Source organism: Corvus moneduloides, chromosome Z (assembly GCF_009650955.1).
Source record: "Corvus moneduloides isolate bCorMon1 chromosome Z, bCorMon1.pri, whole genome shotgun sequence".
NCBI lineage: Eukaryota > Metazoa > Chordata > Aves > Passeriformes > Corvidae > Corvus > Corvus moneduloides.
The window spans coordinates 5,337,544-5,355,407 of NC_045511.1; the positions used below are offsets into that span (position 1 = coordinate 5,337,544).

At 37.5% G+C, this 17,864-nt stretch overlaps 1 protein-coding gene across 2 annotated transcripts in view; it reads left to right on the top strand.

Moving 5' to 3' along the window:
* The window catches only part of ELOVL7 (ELOVL fatty acid elongase 7), a 32,474-nt gene extending 17,319 nt beyond the window's left edge, over window positions 1-15,155 (top strand). For both annotated transcript variants that reach the window (XM_032096596.1, XM_032096595.1), the window contains 7 exons: window positions 2,790-2,883; window positions 4,875-5,065; window positions 7,330-7,410; window positions 7,935-7,991; window positions 9,724-9,829; window positions 12,687-12,823; window positions 14,042-15,155. In XM_032096596.1, coding sequence (XP_031952487.1) covers window positions 2,820-2,883; window positions 4,875-5,065; window positions 7,330-7,410; window positions 7,935-7,991; window positions 9,724-9,829; window positions 12,687-12,823; window positions 14,042-14,245 — 840 coding nt within the window. In that variant the 5' untranslated portion in view covers window positions 2,790-2,819 and the 3' untranslated portion in view covers window positions 14,246-15,155. The remainder of the gene's footprint in view (window positions 1-2,789; window positions 2,884-4,874; window positions 5,066-7,329; window positions 7,411-7,934; window positions 7,992-9,723; window positions 9,830-12,686; window positions 12,824-14,041) is intronic.
* Window positions 15,156-17,864: the final 2,709 nt, after the last annotated feature.

Consider the following 17,864-nt stretch of genomic DNA (forward strand, 5'->3'; position numbering starts at 1 on the left):
GTGGGTCATTCTTCCACAGGGGCAGTCCTTCAGCCACAGCCTGCTATTCTGTGGGCTTCTCTCTCCACGGGTTGACAGCCTCCTCCTCTCAGGCATCCACCTGCTCCAGCACGGGTCTCCCCCATGGGCTGCAGGTGGATCTCTGCATCCCCAGGGACCTCCACGGGCTGCAGGGCTGCAGCTGCCTCACCATGGTCTGCACCACAGGCTGCAGGGAACCTCAGCTCTGGCACCTGGAGCACCTCCTGTTCCTCCTTCTCCCCTGACCTGGGTGTCTGCAGGGCTCTTCCTCTCACATATTCTCCTTCTGCTCTTCTCTGGTGGCAATTACGACTGCACAAAAGTTGGGTGTTTTTTCTTCTTCTTCTTCTATCTGTTATCACAGAGCTGTTATCACCATTTCTAATTGGCCTAGCCTTGGCCAGCTGCTACCAAGGGGTAGCTACTGGGGCTACCAAGGATTGGCTCTGCTGGACACTGAGGAAGCTTCTCACAGCCTCTCACAGAAGCCACCCTGTAGCCCCCCAACTACCAAAGCTTGGCTATGCAAACCAAATACACAGATATTAAATGGCAATTAATTTAGTGACAGAATCTACACTGAATTTTCTGGATTTTTAAGAGCTTGTTTTGAAGCAGATTTCTTGTTTAACTTTAGTCTTGGTCAGCATGTTGAGTTAGCCAGTCTGAGTTCCAGTAATGCGAGGGTGGGAAAACTGAGTGGCAGTGAAATCAGTAAACTACTTTTCTTACCAAGTAACCAGTTAAATGTAATGCGATTATTTTTATTCAGTGTTTAGTGAATGAATATAGTGAATATATTTGTTGAAAAACTGAGCCATACACTGCACAAAGGTTTCTGTAGGCTTTGGCAGAATTTTATTATAACCACTGCATGAAGTACTTTCAGTTTGCCATGCTTTTTCTCTTGACAAACTGCTCTCATGTGTCTGGAACTGAAAGAATACTGGATTAAAAGGATAATTTATTGTAATCAGTCTAACAATTTAATACAATGGTTATTTATAAAGTAAACATTTTTCAGTGGTTCCTCCCCAGCACCAGTTATGGCTGAATTGCTTGGCTGTCACAGTTGAGCACTCTGAAGTACCTGGTGTTCAGGACAGGGTTGGATTTATGTGTGTTTGATATCATCCATAGTTGGCTTATAGAGCAAGGTGATAATAACATTTATAACTTGCCTCTAACCATAAAATCCTTTCTCTCATGTGATCACTAGTGTCAAAAGCAAGAGGGCTCCTCATGTTTCCATTGGTAAAGAAAGAGGATGCCCCCTACTTCTTGTTTTGTCACCACCTTTATCAGCATAGCGTGCTGAAGCAAACATTGTAACATGAATACAGGATGTGTGAAAATGGTCAGCATGAAGGCAGTGACATTGAATTGGGAAATGCTGATGCTGGAGGATGATATTTCTAGAAAATGTGAACTTAAAAGAGACTTGCAGAGGGAATATTTTCCAAATGTGAAATTGATGGTGGTTTCAGATATTCAGAGACACAGGACAGAAGTTCAACTAGGAAAACAAGTGGGTAGCAAAATGAGAATGGAGACGAGGTAGATCCGATGAACTCTAACAGAGGCAGGCTTGTCTGTGTTGCATCTTGAAATGAAAGGTGAGTGTTGTGGCTAAAAACTCCTGTGAAATAGCAGTGAATAGGATGTACTTGTAGAAGTGGAAATAAGGGTGAAATTGTTTTTCTGGACTGTTCAGGTGAAGATAAATGAGGAGATGATAGTGGGGGGATATGAGGAGAGAGACGCATTACCATCATGAGGGAAGAGCTAGCTGCTGACTTAGCCTGGAGGAGATGCAGGAGGGCTGCTAGAGAAAGGGAGCTGGTTATCAAGGTGTGCTGCAGCCTGAAATAATAAATAAATACTACTAATAAAGGTGAATACAGTGTGAAGATTGCACGGGGGTATTGGGAGAATTCATATGGTAAAGTGAGACAATGAGTGGGTATGGGAGAGACACTGTCAAATGTGTTGGGATTTTTATAAGGTATTTTTTAGAGGGAATGAGGCAAGGGAAGAGCTGATGAGTGCTTGATTGTGGAGCAAAAATCAGTATTCATATAAGCATACTTCTTTGAAAAGTTTTACATAAGTAGGAGGTACTGCATGCAAAGTGGATGTGCTGGATAATTTTTGTGGGTTAATGATATTACCATTGGTACTATGACATTCCATGATCCTGGTGTGGAAACAGTTGATTCATCGGAGTGGGATTTGCATACTAACATTGCTAATTATTGTATTTAAAAGGAGTATGCTGAGATATTGGTACCTTTTCTTCTTCCCACATACCTTAGAAATACTTCTTTGTTAGAATTTTTTTTTTTTCCCAATAATACATGTTGCAAAGCTGAACTTCTTCACATATAATTGGTTTGGACTTTAAGTGGAGATGGTGATAAAAATTAATTTAAGCATCTCTTGTTTATTCATATTTACCCCTTAACTGTAATGATTAACCACAGCCCAGTTTATTGAGATAATACTTTATGGCATGGAAGTACCTGGTTTGTACATAGAGATTGCAAAATCATATTGTTGTGCATAACAGCCCAGCTATAAATTAGACCCAAGGATAGTGGGATGTGGCCAGCTAATACTCCCTGATCTGTATTTCACATATGGTGTTCTGTTAGCCTTTTCTCTTTTTTTACCACTCTGTTTCCTGAAAATCTTTGCCAAAAAGCTTTACAATAGTCTTTATTTTATTGACAAAAATCCATATTTCTGTTTTGGTTTGTTTTCTGCAGGCAGAATCATAAAATCTTTATCAAGTGAAAATGGCCTTTAGCAATCTGACATCAAAGGCTGTACTACTGTATGATGAATGGATTAAAGATGCCGGTGAGTCATTTAAATCTAAAATGTACTAACTCCCAATAATTTTGAATAGCAATGTGTAGCTATGCTAGGTGTGCTGTTTATCAACTTTAAAGTAGCTTTGTCGTCTTACGAATATTTTTAAGACTTGTCAGGTTACTTATTAACATGGCAGTCTAGTTTCTGCATTTTAAAAGAGGAAATTAACAAAACTCAGGCAGTTTATGGACATAAACTCGGAGTAAATAAAGTGCAGACAGTGATTCTCCTGTGAGTGTCTCTGGCTTGCCGGAATATATCATTTGAGTTTTTCCTATGGTGCTGAATGTATAGTTTTAACTCTTTTTCACTACCGAACAATTGCATTTTATCAGTTAATTAATGCAGGCACATGGTGTCACTGTATTTTGCTTTTGCGAAATGAAAAAAAAAAAACCAAAACCCCAAACTGTTAAGTTTCAGTATTTTGAAATTAGTCCTCACAGTAGTTAACTCTGTCACAGTGGTATTTTGAAAAGGGATGTTAGTCTCTTGTTGCAATTAGTAAGGGATATTAATCACACTTTGCTTTTATGTTGCCACTCTGTTATTCTGTGTGCTTACCAAAAGCTGATAGAGAAGACCTCGATTTTGGGGTTAAGACCCATCAATTGCAGTGTTTCTCACTGTGGTAGACAGATAGTGACAAGGATTAGCTAATTCCTGGAAAAAAATTGAAAAGTGGTTAAGGTTTGATAGATAAGATTACTGATTTATGTTTTCCAGCATAGCTGAGCACCACTTTTCTTGTTCTGTCGAAGCACAGCACGCAAGTGAGAAGGGAGTTCAATCAGTATGACTCATGGGGGTGAAGTGGATTGGGGTGGAGCAAGCATTTCTGCTGCAGTGTCCATGACGGCAGAACTTGAGTTCTTTGTCTCCATGCCCAACAGTGCTTGCATTTGGCATTTTGTATCATAGTGTTAGTGGTGGAACATGATTTTCTCAGGATCAGGCAGGGAAGAACATCAGGAAAGGTTTGGTGGGAGCAGGGCAAGGCTGGATGCAGAAAAAACAGTCAGTTGTAAAGAGCTGGTGGTTCTCTTGCAGTACAAAGGAGCAGATTCCTCATGCTGTGGGTCACACAGTCCTCCTTGGTCTGTGGGCATCAGCACTGGCACATTACAAGCTGTGAGCAGCATTATAATGGGGTCTCCTCCTCAATCTGTTTTTACCCTTCCAGTGGCTGTTAACCACATCAGAGGGTCTTATGGGTGAAAGGTTGCTTGAATGCTGTGGGTTGAAAAGTCGCTGACTCAAAACATTTGGCTATGAATTAAACACTGACAAAAATAACAGTACTATAACTTTACCCTTAAAATACAGCAGCAAACCATGAAGGCAATAGTTTACTGAGTCAGTAGGTAAGTTTGGGATCATTCTGAACCAAATCTTCCAAAAGTCAGTATAAAAAAATACTAAAGAAAATAAAAATTACATGAGGTTTGTATCAGTTCACCTACTTATGGAGAAATATGGCAGTCTTTGGTGAGCTGGGACTCTGTGATGAACCACAGAGGGATGCAGTGGAATCATGGTGATGCTCAGATGAAACACCTGCTAGCCTCATCTGCAGGGAAAAGGAGAGGGATGTGCTTAGAAGGAGGTGCCTCTGCAATATGGCTCTCTGGGATAACTGTGGAGTAACTTACAACACTTGCTTGTCGTATTACAACTTTTTTGTTGTATGAAAGTGTGTGCTTTGTCATGCTGTAAAGGCAGAAGATCATGTCACTCATGATTCTGTGTCTCCTTTTCATTATATGTGAAAAACTGACGCAGAAAGAAGTTAAACCTTGTTATCTATGGGTTAGGCCTTGTTATATAGTCAGTATGGATTTGAGGTGAATGGACTCTGAAACATGATTGGTGACAGAAAAACCTAGACCATCAAGAATTAAATACTTTTCTGTAGCTGTTTTAGTAAGTACTGGAGACATCTGATTTCTTTTTTTTCTCCCCCCTATTCCCTCTAGATCCAAGGCTGGAAGGCTGGCCACTCATGTCTTCACCTTTTCCAACAACTTTTATCATTGGAACCTATGTTTATTTTGTCACTTCCTTGGGACCCAAACTCATGGAAAATAAAAAACCTTTTGAACTCAGGCAGATCATGACGTTTTACAATTTTAGTGTGGTAGCCCTCTCTTTATATATGACATATGAAGTAAGTACTGTGTTTGTAAAGTATTTATGTATTTCATGTCTTTAACAACTAACTTTTAATAAATTTATTAATGTAACTCCCACACTGCAATTCTCAAAAAAATATTATTGTCATGGCAGTAATTATATTCTTCCAAGCTGTATGCTAAATTAGTTATTCTTTGAAAAAGGGAATAACGCTTACCCAGAAAGAGAGAATGTGAAACATTTTGTGTCATTATGTATAATTTAAAAAGTTTGAAGTTTTCATAATTTGAATTCTTTATACTGCAGCAGGTAAAGCAGACAATATGCTTTTCTTAGTATTTTGTAATTGTTTCTGTCCTACTAGGTGCTGGTGTGACCACCTGCCCTTAAGGGGAAGGAACAACAACTGATGTTTCAAATGCTGTATAGAGTATGTCTGCTGTGAAATAATCCTCAGTTAGATCTGCCTTTTAAATGACAGAAATCAATGGCAGATGTTAACAAAATCTAGTTCAAGGCATTTTTGTCCTTTAAACATACAAACAAAAACCCTCTAAACAAAAAACCTCCAACATCTGCCCCCTGCTTTCCCCCTGAAGCCCAAATTATGAATATCTTTAACACAGATTTTCCCCACAGCCCCAAAATATCAAATTCTCTTTATTCTGAAAGCAACGTTGAGATTTTACTGCTGTTGGGCTTTACTTGTTTGTTGGGGTTTGGTCAGCTTTGGTGGGGTTTCTTGAAGTGTAGCTATTTGTTGATGGTATTGTGTGGATGACAGCCTTACACGTTTGCTTGGTGAAGCATCCATATTCTAGTACTGACCCTCTGTGTGACTCTCAGGCTATGTGGCTATTTCAGGTTTGGCAAACTAGTAATAAAAAGCTGTCAGATTATTGTGCCAAATTGACAGGGTATGTTCCTGTTAGCTTGATTTGCATTAATCCTATCATGAGTTGCAGTGAGCTACCTGACATTTCTTCTAACCTCTCTAAAGGCACTACAGGAGCAGCTACTTTGTGTCATGACTGTTGTTCAGAAATTGGTAGGCAAGATGAATGCTTTTGCTATTTAGTCAATTTTTTTTAAAAATTGCCAAACTTCCTTTTGGAATTTGGTTCCAGGTTTGGTTTTGGTTATAGACCTCAGAAACAAACAAACAAACAAACAAGCCCCACCAAAAAAACCACAAAGAAACAATCAAAGAAAAAAATGAAACTTCTGTTAGTGTCTGACACTACCACAGTATTCAATAAGTCTGCTGTCAAGACTTCCATGTTACAATTTCATGAAAGAGTGCATGGACAAAGTGTAAATGATTGAATTTCTGCTATTATCTGGTGGTAAGCAAGAAGATGATTCTTTCCCTTTTTGGAACCAAGTCACTTGGTGGGTATTTTAGTACTGTACAGTCTTGCTGGTGTTCCAAAAAAACCATGGTTTTTTTAAGCAATCTGTTCTTTTAGGAAGTTAAAAGGACTAAAGCCCTGCTTCTGTTAGGAGAGGTGAAGCTCTTACCATGCATGAGTGGACGGTGATGATGAGAAGCACTTTGTAAACAGATACAAAATACAGATGTCATAGTGGCTGGCAGTAGAATAAGCCAAGTATAATACTAATACTGTTGCTCCTGTCCAAACTTTAATATATTCCAAGAGAAAAGATTAAATTATATTTGGTACATATAATCCTTTGGTCATATGTGTGCTCTCAGTTGTAGCTTCTCATCACTCGTATGCGTGGAAAACTTATCGAACCACGCAGTTTAAGTAAGCAGAATTTTAGAAATTATGGTATTAAATATATATTGTGCATATTGATTTGTACCTTGTCTTTAATGATAATTAGCAATGGCTTTCTGTTGTGCTGGTTTTGTTAAAGTATTAAGATGGTGTGTTGTATTCTTTTTAGTATTAAGATAGCTGTGATAGCAATTTTCAAAAGAATTATATTTGGTTTTGTGGTCTGATTTACACAGTAAGTTGTTTTTAACACTGGTTTTAAGATGCATTTGTTTCTTCTCTTCAGTTACTAATGCTGAAATAATGGGTGTAGGAAGAAAACTCTTGTCTATGGGTGGGGTGCTGGAATTACAAATTCATTAATCTGCAACAGCAAAGGATTTTGTGGTAGCTATCCCGCACAGAGGTAGATGATTGACAACGTTGCTGATTTAAGGTGTTTTTAATATTGTTTTTCCCCTCCTGCTTAGTGATTGCAAAAGTAATCCAAAATTAATGAATTTTTCAAAAGATGTAAAGTTAATCTTTGCCCTTTCCTTTTTCTTTCCTCCAGTTTCTTATGTCAGGCTGGGCCACAGGATACTCATTCCGGTGTGATATCGTTGACTACTCGAGGTCACCGACAGCTCTAAGAGTAAGTTGACAAAGATGAATTGTTATCATAGAACCATAGAATGGTTTGGGTTGGAAGTGACCTTGGAGATCACCTAGTTCCAACATCCCTGATATAAGCAAGGACACCTTCCACTAGACCAGGTCGTTTAAAGTAGTGTGTTATACATTTACTTTATTTTTAGAAATGCATTTTGAACAGCCTGCTTTTTGAATGCACTGTTGTAGAGTGGAGTGCACTACATGGAAATGCCTTCTTGCATAATGTAGAGCATGTGAGTTAACTGGAGGGATGGGTTGATTCATTGGTTGGGATAAAGAAAGAGGCAAGGAATTCATTGGCTTGTTCTTGTTGGTTTAAAAATTCCTTCAAGTTTAAAAATTGTTTTGTGTTTTTAAAGAAAAAACAAACTGTACATTTAAATATTTCTGTCAACCTTGGAACATCACTTGCCCCAGTAATTTTCTTTATATAGAAACTTATTTGTCTTGCTCAGTTTTGTTTATGACTTTTATGATTTGACAATTTGATTTTTACTCTTGCAGATGGTGCGAACTTGTTGGCTTTACTTCTTTTCCAAGTTCATTGAATTATTAGACACTGTAAGTATTTGTAGCCTAATAAAAGAAGTGGTTCTGTTTCCTTTTCACAGTAGAAGAACTGGTGCTGTTCAGGGCTGAGGATATAAGTTGCTTTTTATTTAGTCCTTCAAGCTTCAATTATTAGAATGCCATCAGGATGTTTACCCCTATTATCTCTTTGTATCTTATTGTCTTGTTACACTGTTCTTCCTTCATTATCAGGAAAAATGTTAATGAGGGAAGACATCTTTAAATATTTAGGAAGTCTGGATAACTTGTCTGTTTAACAGCTGAGTACACTAATCTGTTATGATATGGCAATGCTTGTCTCAACACTGCAGATAAAAACCAGTTGATTATTCTGAATATTTTTTTCACATCATCTTCAGATTTTATCTTCCCCATTCGTATCAGCAGCAGCTCTGAATGCAAGACAAAATTGCCGTAACTACTTGCTCTAAATTCATGAGATTGCCTTAAGTGTCATGACTATAGAGATGTCTGATGTCAGGCTGGCAGTCTAACCTGTTTCAAAGAAAGTCTGAGCAGCAATGCATTGAAGCAGAATGCAGACCTCGCTCACCAGCAGCCGCCATGTACCTTTCTCTCTTCCCAAGACTGGCACAAAATAGGATTGACTGAGATATTTTCAAACCAGCTTCTGGGTGTTGGAATCAGCAGTTCTATTTGCCTTATTGTTTGGGGCACAACAGTGTTGGTTCAGGAGCTGACTCACGAGCACTGAGGATGCTCTACATCCTCTGAGCAAAGCCGGCCATCTGACTTTCATCTGCAAATGTTCATGATTCAACACTGGAAGATCTTACTTACTAAACCAAATTGAATGGTAATGGAAGTGTCAGGAATGCTAAAACTGGAAAATCCTGACGAGTTTATTCCTCTATTTGCCTTTATTCCCTACAGGTTACAGTGCTCCTTTTTAATTAGTCCTGAGCCTGATTTTTTTTTTTTTTTAATTTGTTTTGTTTGAATACAGACAATTAGGTACCTGTTTCTCATCAGCTTTTTTGTTTTATTGCAGAAGTAACTTCTTAGCTGTATTTAAATCAGCTGATTCCAAATGTTTTCTCTGGCACACCAGACTTCTTTTCTTCTGTGTTTGTTTGCTTGCCATCTGATACTACCCTTTCCATGACCTGACTTCTCCTTACAGTTTTCTTGCTGTCTTCCCTTAACACTTCCCTTGATGCCTGTCCTTTAAAATGTTGCCTGTCAATATCAATTAAGAATACCTACCTATATTCTGTACAATTTTGATGTTTTCCAATGGTAGCTAAGTCAGAGTTCATAATAAAGTGCTATTTCTCTAACATAGTATTTTCTACTGTTAGTCCCTCAGTTAATTTTCTTAAAGGGCCTTTCCTTAATAGTTCAGGGGACTTAAAATCCGGTGCTTGTAGAGACTTCTCAATCCAAGCAAGTCCATCTTACACTGTTACACCTACTACTGCACATGTAGGTGATGGCTTGACCTTTGATATTTGGTTTCAGAACTTGCCTTGGCTTTTGAGATTTCACAGGTGGATTTTACATACTGGTTTTAAGTTTTTTTGAAAACTAGTTTGCATAGCCAGACACTCGCTCAGTTTTCCTTCTTCTTCCAACACTGTAACTGCGAAGAACTTTTATATGTATAGTAGTGAGCAACCAGCACTGATGCAAACAGTTTTCTTTAAATATGTTGGGCTTGATTATCTTCTGTAACATTCTGTTCATTAAAAATCTGTTTCAGATATTTTTTGTGCTGCGTAAGAAAAACAACCAAGTTACATTCCTGCATGTCTTTCATCATTCCATCATGCCATGGACCTGGTGGTTTGGAGTCAAATTTGCTGCAGGTAGTGGATAGAGAGCGGAGTTTAAGTTGAATGTATCTTCTGGTAGTGAAAGTTTACCCATGGTAGACAAAAAAAGAAGAAGAAACAGAATTAAAAACCTTGGAAACATCAGTGGTTTTAAATTTAGATTTCTGCAGTATTTTATGGAACAACTGAGATCACCATAATTATTTAAATGGGTGGGGATTACTCATTTTTCCTATTTGACAGCATTTTGTGCAGTGTTGATTTCTTACGGGGGAAAGAGGTGCAGAGAAGAGAGTTGTGTACAAGCAAAAAACATTATTAGATGAAAAAGAGAAGTGATGGAAAAATCATAACTGCTAGGGGAGATAGATGAAGCAAATAACTCTGTTGAAACTACTTCAAAACCATTTATCCCCCTGAAATGTTAGAACTGAGTTGGAGGGGAGGACTGCATTCAATTTTTTTTCCTGTTTGAGAATTATTCAGCCTTTGTTGCAGTTATTTTTACTGGCTTTAGGTAGCATGTGTGGGATTTATTTACATCTAATACTTCAGCTTTCACAAAACTACACAGATATTTTTCTGGACCTTCTTTATTAAAGAAACATATTGGACTTGTTTTGAATTTAAATTCTTTGACCACTATCAGCTTACCTTCACTTTCTCCTTTCCTGCTTGGTGTGTCTATGCATGCATTTTCCTATGCTATATTATCAGTGTGCACCACTAAAAAAGACAACTTACCATGAGAATAGTCTGAAAAGCACAGAGTAGAGAAATGCACAGTCATTTATTAATCCATTTTTGGGACAACTTAGGCTTTTTTAGGAGTTTCTACTGAAAAATAGCGGGGTTTTGTACATGTTTATTTACTTTTCCTGGAAACATGTTTTGTGGGGATTTTTTGCTTGTTTGGTTTTGGTTTTGGTTTTTTTTGGTCCCAGAAAATTGGTGATGAATTGATGAAGCAGTTGTTCCATTGCTTTTCAATCTGATCTGTTAATGTCTGTTTTATGAATACAAAAATAAGACTTGGAAGCACTCCAGAAAATTTGTAGCTCTTTTGAACCTTTCCAGTGTGCAGCTTTTCCTTGTGTATAAATGGATATACTTCTGTTGTATTTGTTGAGCTTCTGTTACTAGGAAAGTGGCGGATTGATTATGTATTTCTCAAATCTTGCTGAGCAACTGGTATTAATAATAAAACTGAATGGTTGTCTCGGCATACACCCCAGTGTGCTTATAGGTATGCAAAAGGAAACCTGCAGCGAACAGCAGTCCCTTCTCCTCAACCTTGAAAATTTTCCACTTATAGGTGATTAACTTTCTGCTTTTTATCTGGACGTTGGATCAGTATACCAGCTACAGGCTTCTGATTTGGCATCAGATTCAAATTTCCCGTGTGATAATTTGACAAATACTTTCAGCAAAGTGTGCAACGATTGTTTTGTGCTCTGCTAGTAATAGTCCCTCATGTTTATGCAGAGCTGTGTTTATTCCAAAAACTCTGTTGCTTATCTTTACACTTATCTTTCCAAATACTGTTGTTTGATAAGTTTAAATTTTTTTCCAAGAATTTTGGTCCTGCTGATGTTTACCTTGTATTCAGTTTCATCAGTCCTTTTCCTTCTAAATAGCAGCATCTGTCAAGTTTTCAACCTGTCTGTAAAAAAAACAACAGGTTTGGATGGAGATGCTGGTTTTTCCCTGCTCTGATACAAATAGAGAATTATAAAATGGTGCTTAGTACAGTGTCGCTTTTTGGAGCATATTTTTGTACTGTTGAGTAGGTTCTTTTTTCCTCTGCTTTACTATTTATTTTTTCTTCTGAATATTCACTGTGCAAGCCAAAAAAAGTATGTATATTTGAACTGTAAGAACATTCAAATTATTTTTAAAAATACAAATAGCTAAGTTTCAAAGAAAGTTTGCAATCACAGCGGGAGGAGTTATGCCCTCTCAAGCTGGAAGATTAGTGTGAACTACTAAAAACACAAAATATGTTTTATTTTTAATTGGAATGATTCTAAATGGGAAAATGGCACTCCTTTCTCTCACTAAATGTCTCCTTTTATGTCATCGTGTTTTCTTTTTGATGATCATTGTTTCCATATTCATGTTTCTTTTAAAAATACTTTGCTATCTGCTGCATCTTGGATCCCTTTTACTCTTAATTTCTCGCATTCATTAAAATAAAACTCCTCTGAGCAGGATCATGTAGCTCCATGGTTAATCTCATGGAAAAGGAAGTGTTTCCTTACTTTTCTCTGAAATGCTCATGTGTTACCAGTTTCAGTCATAAATTTATGCCAAAGTGGGTCCTATTTAAGTTCGCCTTTCACTGTAAGTATGTTTTGAGACTGACAATGAATTTGTGAGACCTTTGCTTAATTCATGATTACAAAAACTTACTGTTTGAAACTGTATTTCATTCCTTGGGAATCTGGAAATCTCTATTGAGAAGAGAGTTATCACTTATTCCCTACAACTTTTTGAAGTTCATCATTATGTCCAGAAATGAGGCAAAACCCAGAATGCTTTCTACTAAATTTTCTGTGTCTCCATCAAATATGTGTTTTAATAAAAAATAATAAAAAAAATGAACCTGAAGAACAAAAAAGTTCATGAAAATGTTTTTACAGGTAATTAGATCAGCTGGGTTTTACTGCTGTTTTGGAAATGCTTAGATAAACCTTTTCTGAGACAGGAAACTGCTATGATCTGTCAGAACTGGTATCAACCCAATTCAGGTAAAATACCTTGAGGGTTAGTCAAAGAAAGGTTTTGTGGTATATGTTTTTCTTACCCTGGCTCCAAACAATCTGCTAGGACCTGAGTGGCTTTTAAAATATCTGCTGTAATACTACTACTGTGTGTCATTTTTCTGCAGGTGGTTTAGGAACATTTCATGCTTTGCTGAACTGTATTGTGCATGTTGTTATGTACACTTATTACGGAATCTGTTCTTTGGGACCAGCCTATCATAAATATTTGTGGTGGAAAAAATACATGACAACTATACAACTTGTGAGTAACTGCTTTTCACATATGCGCCTCTCAAAAATCTGATTGTAGCTAACATAGATTTAATGTCCTTTTAGTTATGCTCATGTTAAGATTTATTCATGATTACATTGAGGTTAACAAAAGATGTGAGGTCTCCACAGTGATACACCTAAATGTCCTGACTTCAGCATTCACTATAATCACAGATTTAGACACATAAGCTTTTCAGTTATGCAGTACTTAGGAAAATATATTTGCAAAACTCATTGCTTGTATAAAAATTATTCAAATATAAATTTACACTACGAAAATATAATTAACATACAGAATACACATGTAATTAGTAACTACATGTAACATGTAGTAAGGAAAATTATTTCTCCAGAATTTGATGTCTGTTATTTCACAGAAAATGTTTCTGTTTAGAAAATTTACCTCTCTCCAACCCAGAGCATTAAAAACCACTCTTGCAGTATATTAAATGTTTTATCAGCTTTAGGTCACTTTCAAAAGGTTACTCCTCTGGGTGCTTTTTCATGCCCATCTCTTTTAATAGATGGATTTTCAAAATTCACCTTCTGGCTAAACAATTGGCTTATCATGAGCAAGGATGCTGATGGAGGAGGGAAAGGAGCACCCTGTCTGCTTGCACCAGGGCTGGTGTTAGCAGAATAGTTGATGTAACACGTGCAACTCTGAACAATGTAACTTGAATATTTATAACTCGGTCTTTTTGACATGGAGGCACTACCAGTGGACTATTAACTTGGAGTTCATGTGGACTGTCTTTTTGTCACATGCTAGTGTGCAGGGAAGGTGGGAATTCTTGTTCCCCAACCCTGTAATGGTTGCTTGCCTTTTTTTTTTCATGGCTAATTTTTCTAAAGGAGCTTCCCATCTGTCACTGGACAAACACTGTCTGCTTCCTTCCTTTTTATCTGAACTGGCCTGGGTAGAATCCCATTCTCCTACTACGAGTTTATTAGTTTGTCCCAGAGCTTCTCTTCCTTTATTATGTAAACCTGTTCTTCAGTGGAATAATATTTTGGGGAGATGGGCTATAAAGGTGCATCTGTGTCATATTAAGAAGTTAAATGTGTCCCTGTTGCTCCCTGCTTTCCTTCCACTCCCCCACTATCTGTTTTTCAGCATATGAGCTATGCTGAATTATTTCAAACTTCTGTAGTAAGTTTGTAATTTATTTTAAAAGTACTTATTTTCTTCACCTTTTTCCTCCAGGTCCAGTTTATTATGATTACAGTCCATATAGGACAAATCTACATCATGGATGATTGTCCGTACCAGTATCCAATTTTCATGTTTATTATTTGGCTTTATGGCTCTATGTTTTTAGTCTTGTTTCTCCACTTCTGGTACCACGCTTACACGAAGGGACAAAGACTGCCAAAAATGGCAAGAAATGGCATCAGCAAAGATCAGTGAAACAAATTCCTGTCTCTAAAACCAAAAAAGTGTATATGTCAAAGGGGAAACTTGCACTACTTGACAATCAAGATGTTTAGGTGCGCACACTACATGGTGTATATTTTGTATGTTTTCTTCCAAATCAGAATTTGTATTTTTACCATAAGTTATTTGGGATTCAGAACATGGGAGTGGGGAAGGACTGTGCATCTCTGGTTACAGAAAAAAAAAAAAAAAGCACAAAAATAAAGATAATTGGAAAAACTAAAATGTGTATGACAAGTACTGAGTACTTTGAACACTAAGGGGGATACAATTACTTCACTTTAAATGTTGTAAGTTGCTAAGACTGTTAGCTGCATTTTATTTTAAGAATGACTCTTCAGTAAGTACTGTTTATAGAATTTAAGGCATATTAATATAGTTAATACATAAACATTGTTACATCTGTTTATAAACTATATTATTTTAAAGGAAGGATTGTATGTTAATCTGTCAAGACATAGCGTTTCATTTGAAGATCACAGATTTTTGGATAAACTGCCTTTTACTAAAAGATCTTAATTCATTTCATGTTCTACTCAGTTGAACATTATCATAAATGTTGGAAAGCTACTAATATGGGGATTATCTGAATTTTTTTGTAGCATAGTGATCAAAACATCTTACTGATTTGTTCGCTGTAGTAGCCAAATATACTTATTCAATGTATCTATGGATATACTTTATATTGGTAGCCTGTGCTGTTTGTGAAGGGGGCGAGGGGGATTATGGAATCTTTCAATTCAATAGCCAAAATCTTAGTACTCAAATAAAATGTAAAAAAAATTTTTTTTTTGTGTTAAGCTTAAATGTAACCTACCATGATTGTACTATGCTCTACTTTCTTCCATTTCCATTATCTATTGAAATACATGCCTAGAAAGAGTTTGTGTCATTTTGGTTTTTTTATTATTATGGCTTGTTTTTATCAGCTCAAGGTTAAAGTTACTCCAGTTACCTTGTCTGGAGCCAAGCAAAAAGATATGTGACATTCTCTGAGCTTCTGAAAGTGGGGCAGGCAGTGGTGACTGGGCATGGCTCCAGTCTGTGTAGAATTAACCAGTATGTTGTTTTCCAAGGTTAGGCAGATTGTTAGGGTCACGTTTGCGTAGAAATCAAAGGAACTAGCTATTTGTAATTTGCATTTGTACTGCATGAGTTTATTAAGGAACTGGTGCATGCAAGAGACCTGGAAATGAGGAATTAAAAGTGTTTAGATTAATGTTACCATTAAAGGTACAGTTTTCTACAACTCCAAAGAAAAGAAACTTGCAATATTTGCTTTTTACTTAATCTGACCTGTGGGATTTTCAAGTACCCAAAGCTTTGGCAGATTTTAGTAGCCTCCCTGTTGTACAATTCCAAGAGAGTAAGCTTTGTTACCTGAACACTTTTATTTTACTGACATTTATGGTGCATTGTAAATGCTAAAGGAATGTAAACTTTAGGTTAGATGTGAGTTGCAAATGTTTTCTTTTGAGATTACATCAAGTTTTCTTTATAAAGCAAATAAATAATAATTTATATTTTATCTATTCACTATTTAATCCCTGTAGATGTCAGCACTCACGGCAGCTTGAAAGTAGATCTCAGAAAGTATTAGGATGACTTGAGATCTAAATTGCAACCCCTGAACTTAAGATGCTTGATCCTAGCTAGAATCATCAGTGCTGAGTTCACGGCTCCCTGGCAGTGCATGTGGAGAGGTGCTTTATCACAAGATCCTAAACAGCTGTGATGTTGATCAGGGACCACACCTTTTTTCAGTGGGAAATGCAGTCCATCACTGACTCAAATCCTCAAGTCCAGCCAGCCTCTGGCCCGTATGTAAGCCCTTAGCTTCCAGTGTTAGGGGGGGGGCTTTCCTTAAGGACAAAGACCCTATTGATGTTTTTTCAAATAGCAGGAAAGGATTTGCCAGTTTTATATTTAAAATGTTGTCTCTTTTTTTATGTATGTATATATATATGTGTGTATATATATATATATGTAGATATATAATTATTTGTTAGATAAGTACTGATGAAGGAAGTGGGACAATTTGGTTCTTGTAGGCCTTCTTGAGCCTGCACATTCAAAAATGTGTTTGGGAAATGCTGTAATAGGTAGTCTGTAGTGAAAACTGGGTAATAGTACCCTCTGGTTCTTGTGCAAGGAAGCAGGCACTAATCTGTGCAGATAATTTCTGTGCTGGCAAGGGAAGTCCTAGTTCTGATCTCTGATTTTGCAATCATACCTCCTTCCCAGTCCCATAAATATGGATGGACAAATGCATCCTGCAGCTGAGTGTGAAGGGACAGGTACTTGTTTGTTGGTTGTTGAGCTTGATCTGCAACTGATTTTTCAAATTCACTTGGGCTTAAGTGGGAGCTGAAACTATGCACAGTCAAAACTAAGGAGTGCTGCATGTGGGCAGGTGCTGAACAGAAAGGAGCCTGGAAAACTTCCAATTCCAGCAGTTGTACACTAGCCAACGGCTTCCAGAGTCAGTTGTTTGAGATTAAGAACTAATAAACAGGAGCAGAAACTAGAGATGCTAATCATTCTGTGGGCTGTCAGCAAGTGCCGTGTCAGATTCCCGCTGCATAATTTCTTGCACAGTGGTTTAGTTTTCTGTGAGTTATGAAGCATTTGGGGAAAGAGAAGGCAGCATTTCCCTGGGTTGTATAGATGGAGCCTAAGAGGATGCATATAGTTTAAGTGTGCCAATGACATCAGCTCAAAACAAATCCTGTCCTCCTACACACAATGTGAGAATCACACAATGTTTATCTGAACCTAAAAACTCTGCATCTCACATACTTATGTGTATACTTTTGAGTTAGGCTAGAAAGAGGAGTGCAACACTCAGCTAAGTCATCCATGCTATGGTGAATGTTGTCTGACAAATGAGGTTGACATTTTGTTTTCCTTATACCTGGTGGAGAAGAAACACTGATGTTACCAGCCTCTCCTCTCCTATGAGAGGCCTAAAAATTGACGGAGATAGTTCATCTGTAATGGGTATCAAAGGAGTTTCAGTTACATCCCTGCCAGTGCAGGATAGTTAACCTTGTATCAAAATCTCCTACCTTAAAATGGAGGTTTCCTATTTACTTTCCAAATCACCTTTTCTTTAAAATGCTCATAAAAAGCTAATATACAACAACTCAATGAGTTCTATGGCACCAGCATCAACCCCTGTCTTCTGTAGGGATAAGATCAAATGTAATTGCAAGTAATTATCATCCCACACGCTGCCTGAATTCAGAATAAAATTCTTGAACAAAAAATTTGCTTGGAAACAATTTTAAAAGATTGAAAACTGAGGGTTTGGAGGGTTTTTTTAGTCTGATTTTTTGTTCTATTTGTTTAATTAATGCCAAGGCTGTGTTCTCTTAATTGGGGCAGCAGTTCACTGGCCGATGTTTTCCTGACATGGTTTAACCTGTTGTCACACACAGAATCACCGAAGGGGTCAGGCTGGAAGGGACTACAGTGGGTCATTTGGTCCAGCCTCCCTTCTCAAGCAGGCATCCCAGTGCACGTGGCACAGAATTGAGTCCGCATGGTTCTGGAGTATATCCACGAGGGAGACTACACAACCTCTCTGGGC